A 16,317-nucleotide genomic window follows, 5' to 3' on the forward strand; every position below is an offset into this window, starting at 1 on the left:
GAGAAACGAAAGATCGTAGATCGTAGACGAGGATCGCGTCAGGCGATACGTAACGACTTCGTAATTAAACTCGTTCTCATTACCTCGTTTCTGTACCAATTGGACGAGACGCACTTGTTCGTAATACCCATGCAAAAGCAACTTATGCATCCGAATTGATTCCTAAAGCCCAGGTTGAATGTATTTGCCTTGCATTGGTTGCACGTCAGGCCCGTTGCGTATAGCTAAACAGAGTACACGCGAGGACGTTAAACGTCGCGTTACTGCTTCGCCGTACGACCGACCGAGCGCGTCTTCGGCTCGGTCCGTCTTCGTTGAGAATAAAAACGGACGATTTCTCGTGGCAAATTGGACGAAGTACTTACGTTTTTCGTACCGACGAGGATCGAGAAAAATCGAACGCATTAAGAATAAATACAGACGATGAATATCGAGGACGGGCGAATGAGCTAAAGAGGAGTCTTCGAAGGAAACGATCGAAATAAATGCGATACCTTGCAACGACACTTTCCGGTATAGGGGTCGGCGTTCGGAGTGAGGCTACCATCGGGATCGCATTGTTGAACGGGTACGCACATGTCGCCGGGAATGAGAGGATTTCCTTGATAGCCGATGGCACATTGTTCGCATCTACGACCGACGTATCCAGCCGGACAGTCGCACGTAGGCTCGCCGTCCGATCCGAGATGACAGGTCCGAGTGAATCTGAATGATCGGTCACAGAACGTTATCGATATCGTCGCGACGCGGTCGCGGATTCGAGATCGTGAAAAAAGATCGTCTCCTTACTGGTTCGACGGATTGGTCAGAGGACACGGACAAAGCTGGCAAGGTATGTTCCTCGAAGGATCTCCGTAGTAGCCCGGGGCGCAGGGTGGATCGTCTCGGTAACATTGTCCAAGCCACGGTCCGCTCTCGCGCCTGAGGAATCCCGGTGCACAGTTCTCGCACGAAAGCCCGGTGTATCCTTGCGACAATTAATGCAGACGGTTAACGATCGTGCGTTGCGTTCGCTCGAGGGGACGTCGTTTACCGACGTACGTACGTACCGGTAGGGCACTGGCACTCCTCCACGAAGGACGCGGATCCCAATCCGGTATTGCGCGCGTCGGCGGTGTCCATTACGATGTCGGTGATGCGTACGTCCAACTGCGGGGAATCTTCGTACTTCGCTCTGAACGAGAGGAAGGAATCGAGCGTAAGAAAGATTCGAGCGGATCGCGAAGGATAAGATCAAAGGATCGAAAGGATCTTCTCCTTTCTTACGTACTTGATGAGAATATTGTCGACGTTAGCCAGCGTCATCATTATTTCTTCCCTAGATGCGAGCACCTCGCTGTTACCTTGACGCTTGTACCACTCGCCGTAGAAAAATCTAACGGTTTCTTTCGTCTCGTAGTCGGGCGGTATGTGATGGCCTTTGTGAACGAGCACGTACTTGTTGCCGGTAAGAATGACCGAGGGCGCGTCGTTCGGCGCACCGTTGCCGTTGTAATGGATCGTATAAGTCAAATAACCGCCGTAAGACTTCAATTGGCTGCCGTGATAGTTCTCGGACAGGGCGTAATACGGTATCCTGTGCGTACTCATCTCGTTGCTGAAGGATTCGAGCAATTGAATGCCATCGCGGCCGATCGGTCGAACCTCGGATATTTGATCCTTGATGTCGCCGAACAAACGTATCTCCGATTCCGTTTGTACCGATACGATTTTGTGACTTTCGAACGGCGGCGGGATCTGATAAGTGAACAGATTCGCGCTGCGACACTCGGTAGCTACGCCGAAGCAGAAGCAAGATATGCACTCGTCGACGGAGCGCGCTTCCGCGTTGAACGTTCCCTTCGGGCAGATGCCCTTCGGCCCTTTTACCACCAAAATAGCGTCCGGCTGGGCTATAACGAAGCCGACGACGTTCAAGGCTTCGCAGGAGTAAGCGCCCGAGTCCTCCGGCTGTATATCAGGACACGTTAACGTCCCGGTTCCGTTCACGGACGTAGTGCTGCATTTCGAGTGTATGTGTCCCCAGTTCAGTCGCCAGTTTATCTCCGGAATGGGTACGCCGATCGCCGTACAGGTCAGTACCATAAGATCGCCCGGTTCGAGGACTACCATCGGCGGCGGTGGCTTCACGATGTACACGGGAGCTGAAAGAGGATCGACCGTTCTGATTTCACGCAATTGACGAGACGTGCTCGTAACTCGCGCGCCGACTCACAGCAGCCAAGTTCGTCGCTACCGTCGAGACAGTCCCTTTCTCGATCGCAATGATAGATCTTCGGTATGCATTGATTGTAGGACGCACAAGCGAATTCGTGATAGCGACAGGGCGAGCCGGGCGGAGCGGGTGCACAGTCCTCCTCGTCGCTGTTGTCGGCACAGTCCCTCTCGCCGTCGCAGCGCCAAAGCTTGCTCACGCACTGCTTGTTGTTGCATCTAAACTCGTTGGGCTCGCACCCGTGCGGACCTGAAAGGTAATTTCGGTAATATCCGATCTGGAGGATCGTTCGGCAGCGATCGCCGAAGGAAGGGCACGGAGTACGTACTGCATCTCATCTCGTCGGAGCCGTCGGTGCAGTCGAATTTTCCGTCGCAAACGTAAGACTTCGGAATGCAATCCCCGTTGCTGCACGTGGCCTGATCGTATTGGCATACTTGCGGCGGCCTCGTTGCCGGTTCCTCGACTAATTACAACAATATCGTTCGTTTACTCGCTCGAGACGCTCGGGGCGAGACGAGACGAGACGAACGAGAATAAAACCTACGAAAGGATCTCCCTCTCCCTTTCTTTCGGTAGTACCAACACCCGTGCACGGGCGAAGTAAATCATTTTCCACATTTCGATTGCGAATATCATCGCACTCGCATGGAAATGGAAAGGAGACCGAACGAAAGGGAGAACGGAGATCGAGGTAAAAAGAAAGAAGAAGAAAGTACAAACTTTTTACGTACACTTTTCAACAGTGAGATTAACGCTTAGTCGACTTCCCGGGGTAGATGGAGGATAGCCCACTGCTTCGCAAATGTAAGTCCCCGCGTGATCGAGCTGAATGTTTGGTATTTCCAATCTGCCATTTAGATCTCGACTGGCAGGCGGTAGAGGAAGATCGTTATCGCGAAGCCAGTGTACTCTTGCACGCAGAGGACCTTCGTCACGGCATTGGAAGACGACCTCGCGGCCTGCACGGTAATGCGAGAGGTAATGCACGGTGCGCGTTATTCAAAAATCCTTTCCCCCGGTCGATCCTTCGTAGCCGAGGGGGGATTACGTTATTCCATGGACGACGACTCTTAACGCCCGTAAGGACCGATTTATGGTCGCGTTAGCTAAGACTAATGTGCTAGTTTCATCGTGCAACGTGCAACAAATTTATCGCAGTTACGTTAACGCCAGAGAGATTTTCATTAGTACGGAGTTAATGTTACGGACGTGTTTTTGTCGACTTTCGAGAAATAGCACTCCCCCGAAGAGAATCATCGACGAATCTCGTACGAGCGATTCCATTCGTCGACGACGAAACTTACCAAGCTTCGTCGTCGCAACGTTAAACGAACGTATGTCGCGTTAACATGATACGATTAACTTTCTCGCAGTCGCAGATTAGTCGCTTGCGTTTCAATTATCAACCCTATTCCGTATATCTCGCGCGAAAGAACAGGAACGTGGATGAGGATCATGCTAAAGCCGAATTTCATGCACAAGTTTTCCCTCGAGCATTCCCGTTCGAACGATTAGTGCGCGCGCGTTGCAGCCTCCGTATTCGAACGACGCGAAAGAACGCGGAAACGTAAATCTCGCTCCAACGCTCGTAAGTAGATAATTATTTTTTTTAACGCGCGACGAACAAGCTGCTTCTTCGGAACGCGCGTATTTATGCGTGTAATGCCTTATGACTCGTGAAAACCCACAATGTAAAACCAACGAGGCGATACTTCCTACATTAATAACATCGTTTTGATGTGCGTAATAGTGTCTCTAATGAAGAATGAAGATTATGCGAGCCCAGAGCGTATACGTACATTGCTTATTACCTTTTCAAAAATCTCTTACCTTGCTTCGCCGGATCTGGCCAAGGCAAGAAAAACACAAGAAACAAGAGTATTAATCGACTTAATTTTTCCAATTAATCGCTGTCTTCGACCGATTGGATACGTGTCGATCGTCGGGGATCGACGAAATCTATGACGCGTATGCGGATAAGTAACCGATAGTCGGTCTTACTGAACGTAAACGTACGAAATTCAAGACTGATATGTCGCATACTTACTCTCCTTGATCACTTGCTCGCTCGGATAAGTTTTCAAGTTCAGCTCGGTCGATCCACCGGTCGGACCTAGAGAAAAAGAGGATGCACGATGTAATCGACGAGATGAGAGTCTTTGGAAGTGAAAAAAAAAAAAAAAAAAAAAACAAACAAACAAAGAGAAGGTCCGATCCTTCGTTGTTATCCAAACTGTTGTTATCGAAGGGGAAATTTTTGTTAAGTCGCATCATCCCGCGTAATGCCGTACGACGTTAGTCGGCTGGCCGTTCGCCACGCCATCCGGATCAATTTCGTTTTATCGATTGTAAAGACGAGTGCGAAGCAGCGTCCAACTTTGCTCGTTCGTTTCGACGAGTTGCGCTCGACGAAAGCCGGGAGGAGAGCGAAAGGCCAAGTATAAAAACCATGCGAGGAGGTATCGGGTAATAGTCGTGCCTGCACGACCGTCGTCGTCTTCGACGGGATCTTTGGCGATGCAAGGTTTGGAAAGGGTTATGGGGTCGGTTATGGGAGCGACCAGACGTTTTTGCGCTTTCCAACTCACGAGGATCGTAACTGCAGTCGAATTCGTCGGACGTGTCCGTAAGACAGTCAACCCTTTTGTCGCAGCGCCGAGACAACGGTATACACTGGCCGTTATTGCATCTCCACTCGTGCGGCTCGCACGTACCGTTATTTTCCCTTCCGAGCGTATAATTACAGCCGAGCTCGTCGCTCTCGTCGAACGTACAATCGACTAATTGGTTGCAGCGTTGATGGAGATAGATGCAACCGCCGTTCTCGCATCTCCACTCGTCCAACGAGCACTCCTCCTCGATCGTGTAATCTTCGATTTGATTCGAGAGCATTAACGCGATATCTCGCCGATTTATCGCTCGAAACGATGATCTTCCCCATTCGAGGAGGGTAAAACGGGAGACAGGAGGGATCTCAAAGAAATCTTACCGCAATTGTTCTCGTCGCTGGCGTCTCGACATTCGGGAACGCCGTTGCAAACGGACGAGTGTGGTACGCAGGCCTTGTCCAAAACGCACTGGAATTGTCCGGCCGGACAACGGCCTGGCATCGGACGGGCGCCCGGTCCTTCTGGCTCGAGGGTCGTAGCGTCTGAGAGGAAGAATTCGTCGATGAGTTTATTTCCGAATTCGTCGTCGCGCCGTCGCCTCGTATATATAATTACCGCACTCGGAGGGTTCGTCCGAGCCATCCTCGCAATCGATACGTCCGTCGCACCTCTGGTCGTTCCTGATACAATCGCCGGTTCTGCATTGAAACTGATCTTGTCCGCACCCTAAAATCGAAGATTTCGTTCGATCGTGTACAATCGCCGTCTTCGCTTTCTTGGCTCGGGTCGAACGAGCCGAGTCAAGCACAGACATATACATATGTATACGCAAATCGAAAATATCGTAAAAATTTTTTTTCGGCAAAGAACAATACTCTCGTTACTTTCTAAATGGATTAGTAATGTATGTACACATATATCTATGATCGAAGTACGACGAGCGACGGATGAGATTTCCTCGAGTGACCTAAGAAAAGACTTTGGCTTAAAGGACGTAACACGAAAATCGATGTACTTTTACGAACGAGCATACAGAGAGGTAAACGTTAACTACTCGAACGGTCACGTCGTCCTCGCTGCGCATTCTTTGCTCTGTGAACATAGACACACATGGAAGAAATAGAAATTGACAATGGTCGAAACTATTTTCTACGAACACGCAATTAAACAATGGACATTCGTGGAAAAAATCCTCGTTCGGCGCGTTTCGCGCCTTTTAAAAGTATGCGCGTCCCAAGCGAGCGGACGCGTCGATCGTACCGCGTGAGATCGCATCTTCGAAAGTTCGTAGACGACGAGGAGTTTTGCCACGAATCGACGAAACTATCGATACGTCGGAGTGGAAAAATGATTTGCACGCAACTTCTACTGGAACGAGATCTACGATATTCATTCTCAGCATGCTGCACGACGTTAATTACTCGACTAAATGCTCTACCTAAGGAAAAAGGGAACAATTCAGTACTCGAGTATACCAGGCAAAGATGCACGCTATTGGGAGAGGGTGCGTCCGATGACGAGATCGCAACGACTCGACGATTCGCAAAATATATTCAAGTTTCTACCAAACAACCTACGCATCCTCTATCCAGCGTCTAACACAAATTTATAGGAAATTTAACGTAGACCAAGAGAATCCGGGAATGCGTCATTTTACTCGGGCGAGAATGAAGGTACAGGAGAAAGAGAAGAGAGAGAGAGAGAGAGAGAGAGAGAGAGAGAGAGAGAGAGAGAGAAGGAAAAAAGAGGACAAAAGATAGGAGATCGATCGGGAGGAAGGAGAGAGGTGGTATCGTCGCGGCGTCGGTACACCGGTATCGTCATAGATTATCAAGGTCTACGAATCACAAGGTGATCTAACCGAAGCAGTATTGTTCGTCGGTAAAGTCGCGACAATCGTAGAAATGGTCGCAGTGATGAGTTTCGGGGATGCAAGTGCCGTCGGCACAAAGAAAATCGTCCGGAGCACAACTCCTCGGCGTGCTCAGATTAGTCGGCAACTCGGGAGCATTTGCATCCGTTTCTGGGCCGTAAGCCTCGCCATGGGGTATCCCCGCGACGTTCTCTTGGCGCTCCCTCGAGGAGCTTTTATCCGGAACATCTACGAGACCTAGAAGTAACCGAATCTGTACGAAACTGTTTTGCGTTCGTCGCACCTATCGTCCCGGCGATCTTCCCTTCCCTTCCCTTCCCTTCCCTTCCCACGAACTCGTCCGAAATCCGTCCGAGATTCCTCCCAAAAACCCCTTACGGATCTCGATTCTTTCTTTCTCGACGCGAGTCTCGCCGTTTAATAGCTATTCGCGCACGTCCTGGTCCCTGGGTCGAGAAACGCGTGCTGTTCTCGATGACGATCTCTACGGATGTAAAAGATCAATCGGGGTGCAAAGTGATGCGTCACAGCAACGTTCACGAGCAGTGAAGGTGGATCGTGGTGATATTTCGTGCCAGTTATCTTCTACTTGTTTCAAACGAAATGGTGCGCACCGTGCGTCGTGGACGGTTCTTGTGCGTATTTACAAAGACCAAAGCGGATCGAACGCGCTCGGACTCGACTTCCGAAACGTTGCTTCGATCGCGAGATCGAGCATTTTCAAGAGACAACGCCTTCGACTACGTGCTCGAACTCTCTACTTTCGATCGTCGTTTCTCTTCGGAGAAGCTCGGATCAAGCCGATCGAAGCTAGCCTCTGCGATTCCTACGATCGTGTCTCTCTCTCTCGAGCAAAACTCGAGTTTTCGAGTCTACGACGGCTAAGCGCAAGTACGAGCAATGGCTCAGCGACTAGTCCGGTTTAATCAATTAGTCCTCGGTCTTGCAAATGCAAATACAAACTGACTCGTACGTGCCGAAAGTAAAAAGGGGTCGTCGACGCGCCAGCTCTTTCGGCCGTCGATAAATTTAGTCCTCGTTGAGAATTAGATAAGCAGCGAGATACCCGCGACTCACCGTGAGGATAACAGTCGAACTCGTCCGTACTCTGCGGACAGTCCGATTGACCGTCGCAGACGAGAGCTCGAGGTATACAAGTTCCGTCGTTGCAGGCGAATTCGTCGGCGCGACACTCCTCCTCCTTGGGATAGCCCTTCTCGCTCGTTGCCTCGTCGTCTGAAAGAAACAATCGAATAATCCTTAAAAATCTTTCGTCCGAACGGGAGAACCTTCGAAAACAAACGTCCTTACCGCAATCGCGTTCGTCGCTGTGGTCCAGACAGTCGTAGCTTTTGTCGCAGAAAAATCTTTCGTCGATGCAGACGCCGTTGTCGCACGCTCGATTACCAACGGGGCACTCTGCAATCGTCAATTCGTTCGTTTGACCTACCATCCAAAACGCCCGATCGCTTTCGAAAAGAGAGTCGTAAACGAAAGAAAGTTTTCTCTAAAAGATATTTTACGGACGACGTAAGACACGACGATGCGCGCGATTACTCCTTCTCCTTACTCAAAGATATCGACTACGTTATACGTCCTCCCTCTCGAGTACTACGGCAAACGCTCGTCTATTTACGGGAACCCGTATTTACGCCCCGCGCGGGGCGAGAGGGGGAGGACGGACCGCGGATGTTCGTATCAAGCGCGATAATCGATAATCGATAAATTCTCGAGGGACTTTCCAAGGAGTCCGGTAGCTGTAAATAAGTGCGCCTCGCAGCCGGTCTCGTTAATATCTCGCGTGCATCGTCGCGCTACGTTCGTACCCGGGATGCGATTACAACGTTTCTCGACGAAAAAGAATAGCAAATCGCAAAACGATGTAATCGTCGTACTGTACGCGTTCGGCAACGTGCAAAGATCAGAGAGAGAGAGAGAGAGAGAGAGAGAGAGAGAGAGAGAGAGAGAGAGAGAGAGAAAGAGAGAGAGAGAAAATAAATAGAAGAAGACGAACCTACGGAAATAAAAAAATATATATATATATGTATACAGAGATATTGCGATATAATAACTTTGAATGCTCGATCGCTAAGAACTCGGGCGACCTGTATGGAAAGAGAAAGAGTTCCAAAACTAGACCATGTCTAGTACGTGAATATTAAAATATATATAAACAGACAGAGATGTGAAATAGATAAACATAATACTTTGTATATAGATAAACAGTGAGATATCGACACGATCGACAAAGAAATTTGTAAATTGAACGGAGGGGAGGGGATGAGAATTGGCGATACGCAAGAGACAGGGAAGATGGAAGAAAGAAGAGGAAATTGCGTTGATCGCGACACGGCTCTCGGCGTCGAGGTCAAAAACGAGGTCGTCGACGACGTCCGACATTCGAGTTAATGCCAGTCAACGTCCGGCTAAAAGGCAAACGGTCGATACACCGTCGAAATGAGATTAACGCTTTCCACCTGCCTCTATGCACACGTACATGCGTGCTCTCGCGCAAAGTTTTTAAGCTTCTTAATTGTTTCGACTCGACTCGACTCGTAGACTCTCGCGTACAGCTTCGTTCTCGCAACAAACGGAGCGAGAGAGAGAGAGAGGGGGGGGGGCGGAACGTCGAAATTGTCTGTTTTTTTCTCAAACAAAAAAGATCCGTCGCGAATCACGCACTCGTTCGATTCAACTTTTGCATTATCTCGCTGCGAGGATACCGTAAAGAATACAAAGAGACGTTAAGGAGCCGGAGCTAGGACGGAAGGGTGGGGATGTGGGAGCAGGCAAAGGACGGCGCTTGGAAGCATCGGTTAATAATAAGAATTTCAAAAGTCGCGGATAGAGAGTAATTCTTTGGATACGTGCCGGTGTAAAAGACGAGTCGGTATGCTGCCGAGATTACATTACGTGATTCTACTGTGAGATCGAGAGGGAAGAGGAGTAGGTACGATAAAAAAAAAGAAAAAGAAAAGAAAAGAAAAGAGAGAAAAAGGAATAAAAGAAATAATGAAAAAAGCGGACGAAGAATATACGATAGGATAGAGAAAAAAAAGAGAGTAAGAAAAAAGAAAGAAAAGAAGGAAGAGTATACCGTAAGAGTGTGTACTTATACGTATTGCTAAGAGATAGAGAGAGAAATAGATAAAATCTCACGGTAGGACGATTCGAATCGCTTTGATCGGACGTGCTATCCTCGAAAGGGGATCACGATATTAGGCAAAAATCGCTCGAAAGCGTCGAATAGCCACGATCGGAATGGTCCTACCGCTCGACGGTCGTAAATAATATGTAAGTGCAGACACATCGTGACCGTACGGCAATTGATCTCATCGGAGCCGTCCAAGCAGTGCGATCGTCCGTCGCATCGTTTCTTACTGTCGAGGCACAATCCGTCGTTGCATCGAAAGTTTCCAGGCGGACATTCAGTTACTACAATAATTATCAAATTCTATATTCGTGTTACGTTATCGTGCATAGGCAACTGTTAGTTCGTTCCCAACCGTTAGTTCAGAACAAATCACACACGATCTCTAATGCCAGGCTAAGGTTTTACCACCCGGATGAATTCAAATCTATACCTACCTAAGTACACGTGTACCCCTACGTGTCTTACGTATTCACGTACGATCGAGAAACATTCATGAAAAGAGAAAAGGACGAAAGTTTCTTCGAGCGATACGTTCGTTACCATCTTCCTCGAAAAGTGAGTGACGCCGCGAATAGAATCATCTCGATTCTCTCTTACAAACGTCTTACGCTTCTTTCGAATCGATCCGCAAATCGTAACGATTTATACTCAAAGAATTCTAGCAAATGATGAGAGAAAGATGGAGACAGAGAGAACAAGTACGAATAACGAGTAATGTAAATATTCGAGTAGGAGAGAACATGCGTCTGGTATAACGTACATATGCGTAACGACTATCTAATGGATGTAACCCGTTTATAATCGTTACAACGTGCACCGATCTTTTATGCATAAACGTGCAACCCCTGCGACGACGATCCTAAATGAAATCCGTACTCGTCTACTTTAGGTCGTTTCGATGGAATGCAAGGCGAGAGAAAAGTGGAGGTGAAACGCATGCATCATCGCGTTTGAACGTTCCTCGTCGTTTTTCCCAAAGAGAATGAAAGATAGGGTAAAGTGGGTTAATCAAGAGAACGTGCGATAAAGTGATATTACAGGACTTTCGTTGACCTTTCGAATTCTTATTCCGTATTCGGCTGGCGTACGACAGGAGCGAACGTGATTGCGTGTACGTGTACGTGTACGTGTAGGTGTACGTGTGTACGTCCGCGTTCCTTCCATCTCGCAGTTTAACCGAGATGCAAGATTAGATAGGCACATCGACAAGGTCGAACGAAAAGACATTTTCGTTTGAATCGAACTTTCTACTTATTAACTGTCGAGAAAGACAAGACGACCGTCGTATCGCGAGACTTTGAGAAATCGATAAAGTTTCTTTGATGGAAAAAGCATGTCCGCTAAACTTTAAGGAATAAAACTTGTTGGCGCCAAATAATGATTAGCTCCGAGTAACGATGTTTACGAGCATCTCATTTGTCTTTATATTCGTACGCGACGACGCGAACTATTATCGGTGTCGTACGATCGACGCATTGATCGCGTCGAAAGGTGAAAACGTCGGGGACGACGACGACGACGACGAGGACGCTCGCGCGCTTTGCACGTCCAAACGGATGGAAAGCTACGAAAAGTTTCGTTGAAAATTAGCCGTTATTGCGAATCGAGTGTTCGCGGTAATATAAATACGTACGTGTGTGGAAAGTAGAGTAGAAACGTAGCTAGTAACGCGAGTTTCGATACTCGAGTCGGTGCTAATAATTCATTTTATGGATAATAATGATAAACTTGTTGCGCGGCGCGTAACGTCGAATAGGTATTATACTTCCGGCACACGGGTACGACTGGGCAAGATTTAAAACGATAAAGCGTGCTTTGCAATCGGTATCTATTCGGTACCGGCGGCTACCTATTGTGATCCCGATGTAAATACGATGATAATAATTAATGCTTTTAAAAGGGACACGTTCTTGAGGATCGATACGAGTAGCGAGCGAGCGGGAAGGCCAGTTTTGCGTCTCCGTGGCGTGTGCGTGTGCGTGTGCGTGTGCGTGTGCGTGTGCGTGTGCGTGAGAGAGATGAGGGTTAGATCGAATAAACATTAAATCTCGTTGAGCGAGAATTATGAAGGGGAAATAAATAGTTACCACATCCAGACTCGTCCGATCCATCGACACAATTGCGTAGCCCGTCGCATCTTTCGTTTTCTGGCAAACATTCGCCACTGGCGCACTTCCATTCGGCAGGCGTGCAGATTCCTTTTGTCAGACACAAGCCACGTACACGCAAGCTTACGAATAAAGCTTCCAAGCTCTTTCTTTTCTATTATTCTTTTCTCTTTCTTCTTTTTTTCTTTTTTCTTTTCTTTTTTTTTTTGTCTTTACGCGAGACACGCGTCAAGTAACTTTTTTCTCGTCGCTTTCGAGACGCGTAAGAAAAGAGGCAGCACAAGGTTTGATCTCGTACTATCTCATACTATCTACGACGAGTACGCGTCTAAGCGTGTAGCAAACGTATAGGATATAAATAAAACGAAAAAAAAGGAAAAAAAAAGAGAGAAAATGAACGAATACCGGGAGAAAAGCTCTTACCGCAACCGCGCTCGTCGCTACCATCGAGACAGTCGAAGATATTGTCGCATTTACGTTTGAGAAGCACGCACTTGCCGTCGTCGCAGCGCATTTCTCGATTAGGATCGCATTCCCTCGTTTTCTCGTTCGCCCATCCTGGCCAGGTTCGGTCTGACGGCACATACCAACCCAACGTATTCCATAGAAACGATAAGATAAAGAGAAAGAAGCAAAGAAAGAAAAAAGTTATGCATAGAGTGCGAGCTCGAAAGACGCTAATCCAGGCGGATAATTTGAGATTTAACCATCGTCAAAGACATTTAAATGCAATCGCGATGATTCGTACGGCGAGCCATGCTAGCTTGAAGACGTTGCCGATGCAAAATGCATTTTTCAAGAGACAACTATTCTCACAACTACTTTCTAGCGTTCATCGTCGGTTCGCGGACTTTCTACGAATTTTCTCCGAATTTCATCGTCGACCGCGTATGCGTATCTATTTGCTTTTTCACCGAGCAATTTTTTCTTTTTTTTTTATTTTTTCAATTGCACCCGAGCGGTCCGGTCATGACTCCGCGACGATGATCATCGGAGAGAAAGACCACCGAGAGAAGAGAAGAAAAGAGAAAGGAGAGGACAGAAAGAAAGAAGAAAAAGAGAAAGCGACAAACACACGTATAAAAAGGCGTACTCGTAGGCGGGCTGGTATGTGTAATCGTTTCGTTAGCACAGTCCTCGTCGCTGCGATCTGGACAATCCGGATGGCCGTCGCATCTGTAGATACCCTCGATGCACTTGTTCCCGGTGAGACATTTGAACTGCGTTGGCGTACATTCCTGGTCTGTGTTTGTTTTCATTCAGCGTGACATATGAGCAGAGAACACACACACATATTTTGTAAACGCGTAGGTACGTCGAATTTTATCGGCTCGACGAAACGAAACGCACCAAAATTCGCGCGTCGTCTTCCTCGCTTTTCTTTCTTTTCTCTTTAATCGGAGTAGACGACGCGCTCACTTTCGATGCGCTTTTCGTTGCCGTCCGTATCGCGCGATCGACGTTCAACTTATCAGGAGAATTTAACGATCCGCGATATCGATCGGAATACGCGACGAGTTGCGTCAGGGCTATTGTACAATTATCGATAAGTATCAAGCGGTTGGAACGGTCGAAGCGAACGGACATTTCTAACGTTAACTAGCACTAATCCGACGTAGATAGAGGGAGCGCACGCGCTCCTAAAGAAGATAATTCTACAAGGATAGAATCTATTTGAGGAGTCTTTAAGGTAAGCGCTTATTCGATTCGACGAGTTAAGTTAAAGGTGATTAGTCTCGGGACCGTTTAATTTCACGAAGCACTAAGCTCGAACGATATACGACGAGGGCTGACCGCGTAATTTAACCGCCCTTCTTTGAGGTTCGTCGAGGAAAGAAAAGAAGAAGAGGAAAAAAAAAAGCGTACCGGTTAAAACGATAAGAGATGTATGCTTTCTCCACGGTAGATAGAGATCCAACTTCGAAACGTCGCGTCTCGTAGAAAATGTCAAGGATTCGCGCACGTACGGGCGTAAGGAACGAAGTATTATTATCTCGTTGTAAATCGCGACGCGTTTATCGTTCGTCGTTACCGTACGCGGATCCGCGGAAACAGATGTCGTAGAAGGAATCAAGCGATAGCCCCATCGACAAGCATCGGTGTACTTTCTCTTAACGCAAGCGAAGCGAGTTTCATGAAACGCAGCATCGGAGATCGTCTTTTCTTCGAAGGATACGCATTTCGAACGAAAGGACACGCATTTCGAAATGCGTGAGCGAGTAAGTACGTTGCCATAGCGGGAGAACGCGGACAAGGTGTGTAAAACGATTGGTCCGACGCTGCGATTGGTATCATGAAAAGGGTAAATGGTTATATACCGCAATTAAGCTCGTCTTCTGCCCTCGGGCAGTCGTCGAATCCGTCGCAGACCGAACTCTTCGGTATGCAAGAGCCATCGCCGCAGGTGAAGTCCATGGAAGGGCAGGGGGCCAAACCTACGGGAGGCCGAAAACAAAAGAGCTTGTTTTTCAGTCGCGACATCTCGACTCATTGTCTCGTTTTGCCTTTTTCCGAAATTCCCGAGAAAACGCGTACTCGCCCTTTATCGTCGCAATAAGCTCAATGAGTCGTAGAAAAAACGATCGCGTCGTCGAGACGAGCTGCCAACGACGTAAGAATAATCATCGTACGGACGGTTGGTTACGTATGCACGATTATGTTACGTACGTACAATACGATTTCTACGAGCTACAAAGAGCTTACAGAAAGACACATTTAAAGCGATCTTAGCCGCGACAAGGCATGTCTCGAAACCGATAAAACACAGAAAGCTGATGATTAATCGCTTAAACGACGTCTCGATCGTGGCGAGACTCTTTCGTTATCGTATTATCAGGAATCTCAGCGCATCTAAAGAACACGTCTAACATATAAAGCAATGTAAATAAGCTCTCGTACGATGGTAGAGAGAGAGAGAGAGGGAGAGAGAGAGAGAGAGAGAGAGAGAGTCTGGATGGTGTAGGTAGCGTGTCGTGTTTTATGTACACATGTATGCGGGTGTGCGCGTACCAGCGACTCTTCGTTTTCCGGGTCGTTTTTGTAGAGACAAAAGATGGACAAAACGAATAGAAAAAAAAAAAAGGAAAAGACGTTATCTAAACATAATAAATTTACAAAAAGAAATATAAAACACGTTAAAGCGATCGTCGGCCGTGATCGGCATCATCGCATATGTCTCGGTTGCGATCCCTCGGTCGACGAATCCCAGCGAGGACGTTCAAAGAATGTATACACGATCTTCCAACCCCAAGGAAAGCTCCTATTTTTTACAGCATCGGCTAGGAATAGAAAAAGAAGAAGACAGAAGAGAGGACGGACGAGTGACATTGAGAGAAAAAGTTGCTCCTCGAGCTCTGCCGAGTCTACCTGTTTTCTCGGTAACATCGCAATCCTCTTCGTCGGTGCCATCGAGACAATTTTCAACGCCGTCGCATAAGAGCAACGGGTCTAAGCACTTTCCATCGCAAGGAAACTCGAAGAGCTTGCAGCGTACGTCGTTAACTCTGTCGACTTTATTTTTCACGTCTAAATAATAATCGCAGCTGATCTCGTCGGTGCCATCGTTGCAATCGACGATCCCGTTGCAAACTTGTTCCTCCGTAACGCACCTACTACCTTCGTCGCAAGAGTGCTGACTGTCGTTGCACTTGTCGTCGTCTTCGTCGTCGTCGTCGACGTCGTCGTCCTCGTCCTCCTCCTCGTCCTCGTCCTCCTCCTCCTCCTCCTCCTCCTCCTCCTCCTCGTCCTCGTCGTCGTCCTCCTCCTCTTCCTCCTCCTCGTCCTCCTCGTCCTCCTCGCCGTTCTCATCCGAATCCTCGTCGTAGTCCACCTCGTTCTCCCCCGTTGCGCTTTCCGTCGAATTGCGATACGACCTCCTCGTACTTTCGTCGCTTTCGTCCGTATTCTCCTTCGATTCGATTTCTCTCAAGGTCGAGGTTTCATCGTTAGGATCGGCAGGAATCGTCGACGAAATCCCTAGTTCGTCCGTGGCGTCCTCCTCGTCTTCGATTCTCCTTTCTACCAAGTCGGAATCATTCCCCCAGATACTCTCGAGGGTAGCCCCTTTGGTCTTATTTCGACAATTGATCAAATCATCGGAGAGAGGAAAATCGAAAGATTCCGTAGTCGCGTTCGTTACGTCGTTCCTTTCCCACAAATTTTCGTCGTTGCTCGCGTTCTTGTTGGATCGAAACTCTTTAATATTTTTTATAGGAATAACGTGCAACGGTTTCTTCGTGAAAGTAAAACTTTTATACGTCGTCGAATCGATAAAATCCTCCGGCTCGTCGCTCGCAATCTTGTCCTTGGTCAAACTTTTAATGAACTTGGTCGAATTTTTTATCACTTGGTGCCAA

General features: G+C 47.9%; 1 protein-coding gene across 38 annotated transcripts in view; it reads right to left on the reverse strand.

The window, feature by feature from the left end:
• Positions 1 to 16,317, reverse strand: part of LOC122627787 (basement membrane-specific heparan sulfate proteoglycan core protein) — an 87,609-nt gene that overhangs the window by 13,953 nt on the left and 57,339 nt on the right. For 17 of the 38 annotated variants that reach the window (XM_043809287.1, XM_043809310.1, XM_043809300.1 and 14 more), the window contains 20 exons: positions 14,281 to 14,397; positions 13,056 to 13,205; positions 12,386 to 12,535; positions 11,942 to 12,052; positions 10,022 to 10,135; positions 8,012 to 8,119; positions 7,778 to 7,936; positions 5,443 to 5,553; positions 5,208 to 5,369; positions 4,807 to 5,088; positions 4,266 to 4,331; positions 4,049 to 4,063; positions 2,950 to 3,177; positions 2,544 to 2,681; positions 2,216 to 2,464; positions 1,271 to 2,144; positions 1,050 to 1,174; positions 790 to 967; positions 495 to 705; positions 84 to 224 (listed from right to left, as the gene is read on the reverse strand). In XM_043809287.1, the coding sequence (XP_043665222.1) occupies positions 84 to 224; positions 495 to 705; positions 790 to 967; positions 1,050 to 1,174; positions 1,271 to 2,144; positions 2,216 to 2,464; positions 2,544 to 2,681; positions 2,950 to 3,177; positions 4,049 to 4,063; positions 4,266 to 4,331; positions 4,807 to 5,088; positions 5,208 to 5,369; positions 5,443 to 5,553; positions 7,778 to 7,936; positions 8,012 to 8,119; positions 10,022 to 10,135; positions 11,942 to 12,052; positions 12,386 to 12,535; positions 13,056 to 13,205; positions 14,281 to 14,397 (3,689 nt within the window). The remainder of the gene's footprint in view (positions 1 to 83; positions 225 to 494; positions 706 to 789; positions 968 to 1,049; positions 1,175 to 1,270; positions 2,145 to 2,215; positions 2,465 to 2,543; positions 2,682 to 2,949; positions 3,178 to 4,048; positions 4,064 to 4,265; positions 4,332 to 4,806; positions 5,089 to 5,207; positions 5,370 to 5,442; positions 5,554 to 7,777; positions 7,937 to 8,011; positions 8,120 to 10,021; positions 10,136 to 11,941; positions 12,053 to 12,385; positions 12,536 to 13,055; positions 13,206 to 14,280; positions 14,398 to 16,317) is intronic. The other 21 variants (XM_043809294.1, XM_043809311.1, XM_043809298.1 and 18 more) reach the window with 13 other exon arrangements.

This window comes from Vespula pensylvanica, chromosome 3 (assembly GCF_014466175.1).
Source record: "Vespula pensylvanica isolate Volc-1 chromosome 3, ASM1446617v1, whole genome shotgun sequence".
Taxonomy (NCBI): Eukaryota; Metazoa; Arthropoda; class Insecta; order Hymenoptera; family Vespidae; genus Vespula; species Vespula pensylvanica.